Genomic DNA, 9,640 nt, shown 5'->3' on the forward strand with positions numbered 1-9,640 from the left:
TGGTGGACTGAAAGACATAATAAAAAATAATTATATTTTTTATTATATGAAAGTTACATTAAATTGCCGTTTTTATTTTTACATTATAATTCATTAAGTTTGCCCAGCTATTGGCAAACCACTTGATATTCATTAAGTTTTTACATTATTTTTCATCAAGTTTTTATTTTTAATGTCAATGGTTTGTCCTAGGTTCACTGTTTCCTAGTTAATGACATCTACTTGATATTGTGAGAGAGAGATTGACGGAATAAATTTATAAAAAACAAATAAAAGTATTTTTTCCCAAAGAAAATATAATGAAAGTAATAAAAAATCATAGAAATATATATACAAGCAAAAAAGCAGTTAAATAGAAGTCATTTCTTTTTTAAAAAATTGAAATTAATCAATTTGGACAAGGTCTCCATAACATGAGAAGAGTTTTAAGTTGATCTATTGGACTGTGGAAATCTTCGGCCATCAATGTTTCAACTAACAAGAAATTTTCATACCTAAGGCATCAATAAATAGAGCATGTGAAGCAATAAATACAAGACACGTACGTTCCATTGTATCCCTTTCAATGCTTGAGCAAATTCATACAAAAATCTTTAAACTAAAAGCACCTTCTTAAAGAACATAGACTCTTTGGGAAGATACGTGAAGAAAGAAAGAACTTGCACATTAAACGTGTTCATTTGATTGTTTTAATTTACTTTCCTGCTTTTCCTCCTTTACCTCTTAATTTCAGCTTAAGTAAAGCCATTACTCCAACATAAATATTGGCTTATATGCAGAACAAATAAATTTTCCAAAACTTAAAAAAAAAAAAATTACTCGTATAGAACAAATATTTTTTTGAAGCACGAGTTTAGTGAAAGATTCTTGGATGGAACGTGGATCCCAATATCTTAAAAGATCACATATAAGATATCAAGAGAATTAATCCTCAGACATTAGAAAAGAAATCCAGAACACAAATGACAGGATATCAAAGTGGCGTTCAATACAGATCGACGACAACAAGAACAAATTGTTATCTACCACTATCTATTTTCTTAGATTTCTTTATCAAAAGGAGTGTAGACTTAGATGGAAGCACAGAAATGAGTCAAATGGATCGGTTTCTCAAAGATACATCATTTAAACACACTAAGAATCTAAATCACTGGTAATATCATGCAATCTAATATGACAATGATGAGTAATAATGTTCAGTTCTCAAGCAAATAATATATACATATACATATGTATGCACAATCATGAGAATTTAATAAGATATCTATCATAAACTACTAATTATTGTAAGCATCATCAAATGCCTCAGAAATGGTTATTATAGCCATAAGCTAATGACCTAATGTTTCTACGCAAAACAAACATTGAATTAGAATTAGCTTCCGCATTCCATCACATCAAAGGAGCAAACAACATTTAAATGAGGAAAAAAACATACTTCAATGGTTTTGGTAAACTTTAATGATCAAAACTGCTAAACCTCATTTTGAGAGCACCAAAAATAACCTGAATATATCATATATGGGCCGTGCGTGTCCATACCTTCAAAAACTGAAATCTGCTAACTGCCAAGGAAAGTGTTCAGGATGCATACCATTATAGTCAGGATATCCGGAGAATATTAACATAAACTGTTATAGGGTGACAATGCATCATACACACATGGATGAAATCAAAACATCAGAAATTTTAACAATAACTTGTATATAGATGGACTAAATGCAGTTTACAAAGCTTCATCCGGCCAAAATAAGTTCAGATAGAAGAATAATTCGCAGCATACCCTAGAGAATCCAATACATGACACAAATAAGCATGGATAATTACCCTGGAATTATTACCAGCCAAACAAGAAAAACTGAGGCTTTAGAGCCTAGACATGTGTACCATTCTCTTCGTGTATACCATGAATCAAATCAGTAAGCTTCATTTTGACTCAAAATGCTGCCCACCCAGATGCAGTATTCTTATTAGATCCTGGCTTGGTTGAAGAAGGTAGATTTCTCTGCAAGCACAATGGAGGGTAACCATCTATATTTACTAAAGAAACAAATAACCTTTACTTGCATCATGAATACCTTATATTCAATAATCCCAAAAAATAGAGCATCTTGAATGAAAACCTAGATGTGATCCACATGGGGAAACAGTAAGCCTTGTAGATATTCCATGAAAGAATTTTCTAGAGACCTTTATTACTATTTATGGATGTCCATAGTTCAAGAAACCTTTTACTATTATCACACAAACAGTGAATCAAAGAGAATTAGAAAAGGGCAAATTTTCAGTTATTCTGGGAACTTCAAATTAACTGTCTTCATCCATTTGCATATAGACAGAAGTTAGCAGCAATAAAAAAAAATACAGCTTATTGATTGATAGTTCTGGTAGTAAATTGGATGGGATGCCATTTATTAGTATCTCCTAAACATATTACTTGACACTTCTATTATAAAGTTTGTGGTTGAATAAACAAAGCAAAATAAGCAATCATACCTCAATGGCAGAAAAATCAGACAAAGGATCAACAGGTCGGCCCGTGGATTCCTCAGCAGCCTTCAGTCCAGCATGTTGACCTGATGCCATCCTAGCAGTTGCAGGATCATTAGGTGGTGGTGGAAGAGGTGACTTGATCTTCCCTGCACTACCAGGTGGAGGTGCAAGAAGTGTACCAACTTTTGGCTTGTTCAAGGGTCCTCCAGTTAAGCCAGCAGTTGAAAGCATGCCTCCTCCACTAGATGTTTTATTCTTCACATTTATGCGAATGGTTTCACCTTCCTAAACATTGAATAAATAGTGTGATATAAAATAGAAGAAACAAGAACATTGCATACATTGATGGGCATCAAAGATGAGATGAAAAATCAGAAAACAGAATCTTTATATATGAAGAGAATATTAATGCAGAGCACAAAGATTCTGAAACGAGCAAGGTTCTCTTAGAATGGCTTATCATGCAAGACTTCCTATCGAATTAAATTAATGGAAAAGATTTCTAATGAAAATGAAGTGACTGACTCCAATATTTTGCTTTGTGATTTAAGAACTTTGCTCCTTGGATATGCATAATATTGTAGTAGCAGTGGTACTAATTTTCCCGCTCCACTTTTTCTGGGCAACCAGTTTGTATATATTTATAGAGACCCGTTGTGCAAATTTTAGGAGACTTGTTAATGTGACCAGCTCTAAGAAAGCATCAATCTGAGGATTTGTCTTTGATTTTGATTCTTGGTTATGCTAATAATCATGCTCATTAAAAAATTCTTACCAAAAAAAAACAACAATAATATGTACTGAAAAAAATATGGTAAAGTTTAGTTATCTAATGGGCACATTCTGATAACAAATCAGATGAGTTTATTCATCATGTTCCATCAACTGTAATTCAGCTTACATGTGCAATTCTGATAGGTGAAATAAAGTTGCGAATAAAGATATGGTGAGATGAAGTTGAGTTATATAATAGGGACATTCTGATAACAAATCAGATGAGTTCATTCGCCATATTCCATCAACTGCAATTCAGTTTACATATCTCCACTGCATGGACTCAATCTTATGAAAGTTGAAAAAGATTTCAATAGATCAAACAAGAAACTTGAATGCTTAAAATAAAATAGACATGAGAAGCTCTAACCAAGAAGATCAAACTTACACTGAGTTGATGTCATTGAAATCTCAATATGCTTTGCATGTTTTGCTTTAAATTTAATTTGAAAGCATTGGTATGTTCTGTGTAATCATGTTATTGCACTTGTATCAATTTCAATTTTATAAATATTGTTTGATAGAAGCTTGAACAAAGAAACAATAAGAAAAAAAAAACTATAAGTGAGAGCTCACACAACAAAAGCAATATTCTTTTGTTCCTATGAAGTTACACCTTCAAGGATTAAAGCAAAAAACACAAAATGAGAAGACAAAAAATGTGAAAACCATTTGCTGATGATTGTATTCATTTAACAATATTCATTTAGGTACAAAATCAAAGAGTTCAAATACACTGGAGATATCTAATTGGCATTTATTAAGGTAAAGCACATAAGTAGATTTTTAGGAGGTTAGCAATTCATGAAACCATGTAAGTGGAAGGCATAGTTAAGTGAGAGACATCATAAATCATAATGTTCACAGTTATCAGTTAAAGTCATACAGACACCGAAAGAGACAGAATGATTTGAGGGTTACACAAATACATGAATGTATATCTTTGTTATTCAGACTATTTAATAGACATCCATCCCTTATTGGAACCTAAAAAAAAATATCATACTAGCAATTTCATCTGCCAGTCTTGTCTCCATTTTGGTCTCTGGTTAGTCTCGTTAAATTAGGTATAAATCACAATCCAGATGTAAACCCTTGTTTAGTATGTGATGGTAATGTTTATATTAATGAGGTTTCCACTAAGCCTATGAACTTATATTGAAGTTCAGATACTTCATATTCTCATAAACCAATCTTTGAAACATGTCGGTTATGTGGCAGATATCTGTTTTGGAATTAAAAGGCTAGATTTCCTAAGGTAGTCATTAATTACATTATCAAATTATTCGTTCTTACACAACAAGGGAGGAACATCTTTAGGCATTTAATTAATATTTTTTGGAAATACTTTATTTGATGCCTAATACAAATAATAGAAACAACTATCATATAAACAAAAGTTAAGGAGAAAGCTGAAAAGGGATTATTAATTTTTTTTTTATCTGTTTTTCATGTTACTGATAGGAACCAAGTTCCAGATGTGGACCAAGTGTTGGATCATGGGTGAAACATGTTGGATCATGAGGGAAACAAGCCCAAAACATGGCTTCTATATTCTAAGAGGGATAAAACAAAAAGGGGCCTCAACAGAATTAATATACAGTGACAGTTTATGTTTTAAAGTAGTTATATCTTTGTGGCAATTATGTTAGCATGTTTTAGAATATGTGTGGATATAAGTTTGGGGTAAGTTAGAGGGTAGGACATCTAAGAATTATTGTCCGAAGAGAGCATTGGCTTTGATGAAAGCATTGGCTTTGGCTTTGGCTGATGGAGAGAGTTTTCTTTACTAGATTGTGTGTTAAATTTAATACAATTCTGTGTTTTATGTGCTCCTCCATTCTGAATTTTGTGTTCCTAACAGTTCGTGTAAGTTACATCTATTACATTTATATATTTTTAAAAAAATTATCTTTATTTTTTCAGCATTAGGGTTAGGCATTATACATATGACTTTACATGATTTTAGATTATGTTGCACAATGTTGTATTATATATTTGCCAATTGTTCACAATCTAGATATACCATCTTTTTCTCTGAGACGGCTTGATGGATCGGCAGATTCTAGCAACCCTATTATACTATTGCTGCTAACATTCATTTATTACTAACCCAAGTAGGGAACACATTCTTGTGGAAGATTAGGTTCCTTTAGAGTGAGCATTGAGCGGGTCTGGGAATTCCTATTAAACATCCATTCGCCTACCAATAGCTGATGTTTGAAAAATCTTCATTCTAATGCATACTCTTTAGCAGGCTCTTATAGGAATTTGACAAACTTTGACCGAACTTTTTATAAAACAAGTAAAGGAGAAGAGACTACTTTGGCAAACACATGACCTAAATATTGTCACTGCTGTCAAAAAAAAGATTTAGGTCAGATTGATCCACATGTATATGTACTGCAGTGCTCCATCACATTAGCACATACTTACCAAATCACATAGCGCCTTAAATTTCAATCAACTTATCTATACCAATCAAATTTACTAATACACATTTAACTTAATACAACAACCAAGTCTTCTCCCACTAGGTGAGGTCGGCTACACATCTAACTTAATAATCTTTGAAATGGACTAAATACACTAGATGTGAAGAAGCTAATTGATCTAGTTTACATTTAATTTAATAATCAATAGAAAGAGATCCCTTAACTATAGAAAAGTCTTGCAGGTGGTTAGAGATGGTTATCAAATGATTTAAGAGAGCACAATTGTCAGAATGACAGTTAAGCACTAAATTTAGTATTGTTAGTAACAAGTAGAAACTTGGAAATAATCTGTAATTTGGAAGTCATTATAGGTGATAAATCTAAACAACCTTGATTACCAGTGCTGAAAAATAGAAAGGAAATAACTTTGAAATAATATCCTCCTTTTTATCAAGGCTAATATAAACAATATTTTTAGTTTTAAAAGTTGCACTGACTCATTAACATTGTAATTACATAACATAGTGAATTGAATAATTGCAAAATTGAAGGTGTCTAGTAAAAAAGGGTAAGCTCTGCAAAAGAATTTCTGTCCATAGAACTGAAGTACAGATGCTACACCAACTACCACAGTGTATAGTGTCTTAACATTCAGCCCAAAGGACTCCAATTCCAAATATCAATTGCAATATACGCCCAATTTGTATTTCCACGTTCATCTGTTTAGAATTGGAAAGGACAACTATAACAAATACGAGGAAAATGATCTGGATCTCGGGAAACGAAATAGCAGTTCACAAAAGTTGAAAAGATAAATCAAAGTTACGCATATTAAATCTAGAATCCAAGCAAACACCTTTAGTCGATGGTTGACTGCCGGATGTATGTCAATGTGGCTATCTTCGTCCTCACCCTCCTCCTTGTCGTTCTCTCTCCTCAGGTACTTCTCGTGGTCCGAAAGGGCCACATTGAAATCAAAGGCCTCGTTGCGCTCGTTGAATCCGAGACCGATGAAGGCGTGCTTACCGCATCCGTCCTCGATTTTGAGAACGAAATAGCGGGAGGAGTCGAGGGCGGGTTCTACTGAGCTCTCGCGCTGGCCAGGGAGAATGAAGCAGGCAGCGAAGAGTTCCCCGGAGGCGGGATCCTCGAGACGAATCTCGCAGCGGTGGCCACAGGAGACGACCCGGAGGCGGCCCGACCAGATCTTGTCGGATTGCAGCCATTCCCCGCATTTGTACCCGCCGCTAGTGCTTCTCGGTGGGATCTTGTACACTGTCACTTCGCGCACCACCAACAGCGTGTGTTCGAACGCCTCCTCATCATCGCCATCCGCCGCCGCCGCTTCAACACGCCGCGACGACGACATATTGTTCACCGGAATCTGAGACAGCAAAAAGGTATAATCTGAAATCTATCTACGAGATCGAACCGTTTGATTTCGAGCAATAGAAATTCCAACAACAACTCGTTTTACCTAGATTCAAGAACGAAAGAACAGAGGAAGCGATTCGAGTTCGACAAACGAGAAGGCCGTCGATCGGCAGCAAAAGTAGGTGGCGATTGGATTAAGACTGCGGGGAAGACGTGCGAGCAAAGGGAGATTGCGGATTATTATATTAGTATTTGATTGATTTTAGAGAAGTAGTAAAAATAATTTAGGCAACATAAAAAAAACACCGATTATTTTTAAAAATATTATCTTTAAAATATCAAATAATACATCATCTGTTATGAATATAAGTGAATGCAATTAATGGAACACCTATCATTTATCTCAAAAGGTTTTTTTAACTCTTATGATAAATAATATGACTTTCTGTATATATAATTTAGGAGATGCTTGATTGGCGGATTTCGGATGTTGTTCTTGATGCTTGGTAGATGGGAATCAGAATTAAAATATGGATTTGATATCCCTACTTTCATAACCCACCCATCCCTAGGTTATCGGTAAACTTATTCCTCCCTATTTATGTGGTTTTTTTTTGACGACCCAACCCCTCGAACCGAACCTTTTCTTCTCTTTTGATTTTCGCATTTCTACGTCTTTCTTCCTCACTCGCCGTTGCGCCTCAACTCGCCTCTTTGCCACAGTCTAGTTTGTCGAAGGTGAGTCAGTCGCCTCAACTCATCTTTCTTTCTCTGTTGATTTTCGCATTTCAACGTCTTTTTTTTACCTAATTTTCGTCAATCGGAATAAGTGTTCTTTATTTTCTATTGTCTCTTTATTTTTTATTGGTGACAACAGCGGTCCTTTTTCTAGGACTATGGAGCTCGATCGCCGCTTTTGAGATCTCTCTCTTCAGTGGATATAGTTTTATCATTTTCGTTTGATCACTTCGTCATGACATCTCTTATTTCCTATGATGCTCATTTACTTTATAAATGTTTTTGGAAATGATGTATACTTTACTTTATGTGAAGTAAAGAATCTATAGAAAAAAAGGAAAAAAACATACAAACTATTTAATTATGGCCTAAATTTATATCACTTTTCTATATCTTGATTTAACTTAAGTCACTGTTTAAACCCAATTTTCTAGATAGGAGACATAAGTCAATGAGGTTGCATATTTTTTATCTGAAATGTTGAGCATTGTTATGATTTGGTTCCGTATTTATTTATGTATACATGAGCTGTTTGATATTTATTCATATATGATTTTGGTTCTGACTTATTATTGGTGACATCGGTTGCTATATGATGTAGATAAACATGGCATGAACACCATTAAACTATAGATGACGTAGATTATTATGCACTTTGTGGAGTATGTATTGAATGCTCATGAGTTGTTTGGTTGTCATACTTTATCAAATTGCAATATTTGCATATCGTCGAAGTAGGATTCGTCAAATAAAAAGTAAGGAGGACAAATCGATTGCACGTGTGAAATAGATGTTCAACCTTACAAAAGAGAGCGATGAAATAAGTATTAGTGAACTTCGAATGGATAGGAGAATATTTAGGATATTGCGTGATATAGTTCAAGATGTTGGAGGTTTAAAAGCTACAAAAAATGCCACCATTGATGAAATTGTGGCCTTATTTGTCTATGTGTTGGCACATCATAAAAAAAAATCGAACGATGAGTCTCCTTTTTAAACGAAATCGGGAGACAGTGAGTCGTCATTTCAATCTATGTCTTAGCTCACAATTTGAGTCAATGTCATCTTGGGTTCAAGGTAAATCCTCAAAAATGCCACAAGTTCTTGAGATGTTGGATAAGTATGGTTTCGTTGGTAAGAACAAATGCAAGGTTGCTCAAGTAATTTGTGAAGATCCTGTGAAGGTTGAGTTATTGTTCAGTTTGGATCCCTCTGAAGTTGAAGATTTTATACTCAGTTGTTTGGAATAGTATGTTTGTGATGTCGTTGGATTTGATGAATATTTTTTTTTCTTCTATCATTTTTGATATTGTGATAGATGTTTTAATTATGCAAGACCATTGACAGAGTTGTTGCCATCATATTGCATTTTTTTAATAAAATTGTTCAATCCATGACTTTGTGTGATTATTTTTGTATTTTACTTATAAGGTAAAATGAGAATTTTGGCCGATTCCATAATTTAAGCCAAATCAAGCAACATTAATGGGGATAATATCCATTCCATTATCTATATCAAGTGGCAAAAAAGGCGATTTGCTCGCCCCCAACGCCCCCGCCAACCTGTCCCTAAGCCAACACGGAGGAGGTAAATCACGGGTGACTACTAGCCATTAGTGCAAATGACCATTATCTATATCAAGCACCATCAATGTAATCATTCTCATTGTCATTAACCCCTCAATGAAAACTCATTATCATTCTCATTGCCAAATATATACCAAGCACCTCCTTACAAGTATTGAATATGACTATTGATTTTCTATATTCTATAATTTATATTAGTTTTATTCTATAAATTAGACACGCTCAAGTCATCTGTAAGA

The 9,640-nt window shown here is 34.2% G+C and overlaps 1 protein-coding gene across 2 annotated transcripts; it reads right to left on the reverse strand.

The window, feature by feature from the left end:
* Positions 1-1,667: 1,667 nt before the first annotated feature.
* LOC121981821 (uncharacterized protein At1g03900-like) lies at positions 1,668-7,328 on the reverse strand. 2 transcript variants are annotated; one of them, XM_042534568.1, is made up of 5 exons: positions 7,180-7,328; positions 6,559-7,086; positions 2,497-2,778; positions 1,888-2,005; positions 1,668-1,784 (listed from the first exon to the last, which is right to left on the reverse strand). In XM_042534568.1, the coding sequence occupies exons 2-4, from the start codon at positions 7,069-7,071 to the stop codon at positions 1,937-1,939; spliced, it is 864 nt and encodes a 287-aa protein (XP_042390502.1). In that variant the 5' UTR covers positions 7,072-7,086; positions 7,180-7,328; the 3' UTR covers positions 1,668-1,784; positions 1,888-1,936. The 2 variants fall into 2 exon arrangements, with proteins under 2 accessions (XP_042390502.1, XP_042390501.1); XM_042534567.1 differs by having other exon boundaries at positions 1,668-2,005.
* Between the last annotated feature and the right edge of the window lie 2,312 nt (positions 7,329-9,640).

This window comes from Zingiber officinale, chromosome 5A, assembly GCF_018446385.1.
Source record: "Zingiber officinale cultivar Zhangliang chromosome 5A, Zo_v1.1, whole genome shotgun sequence".
Classification (NCBI taxonomy): domain Eukaryota; kingdom Viridiplantae; phylum Streptophyta; class Magnoliopsida; order Zingiberales; family Zingiberaceae; genus Zingiber; species Zingiber officinale.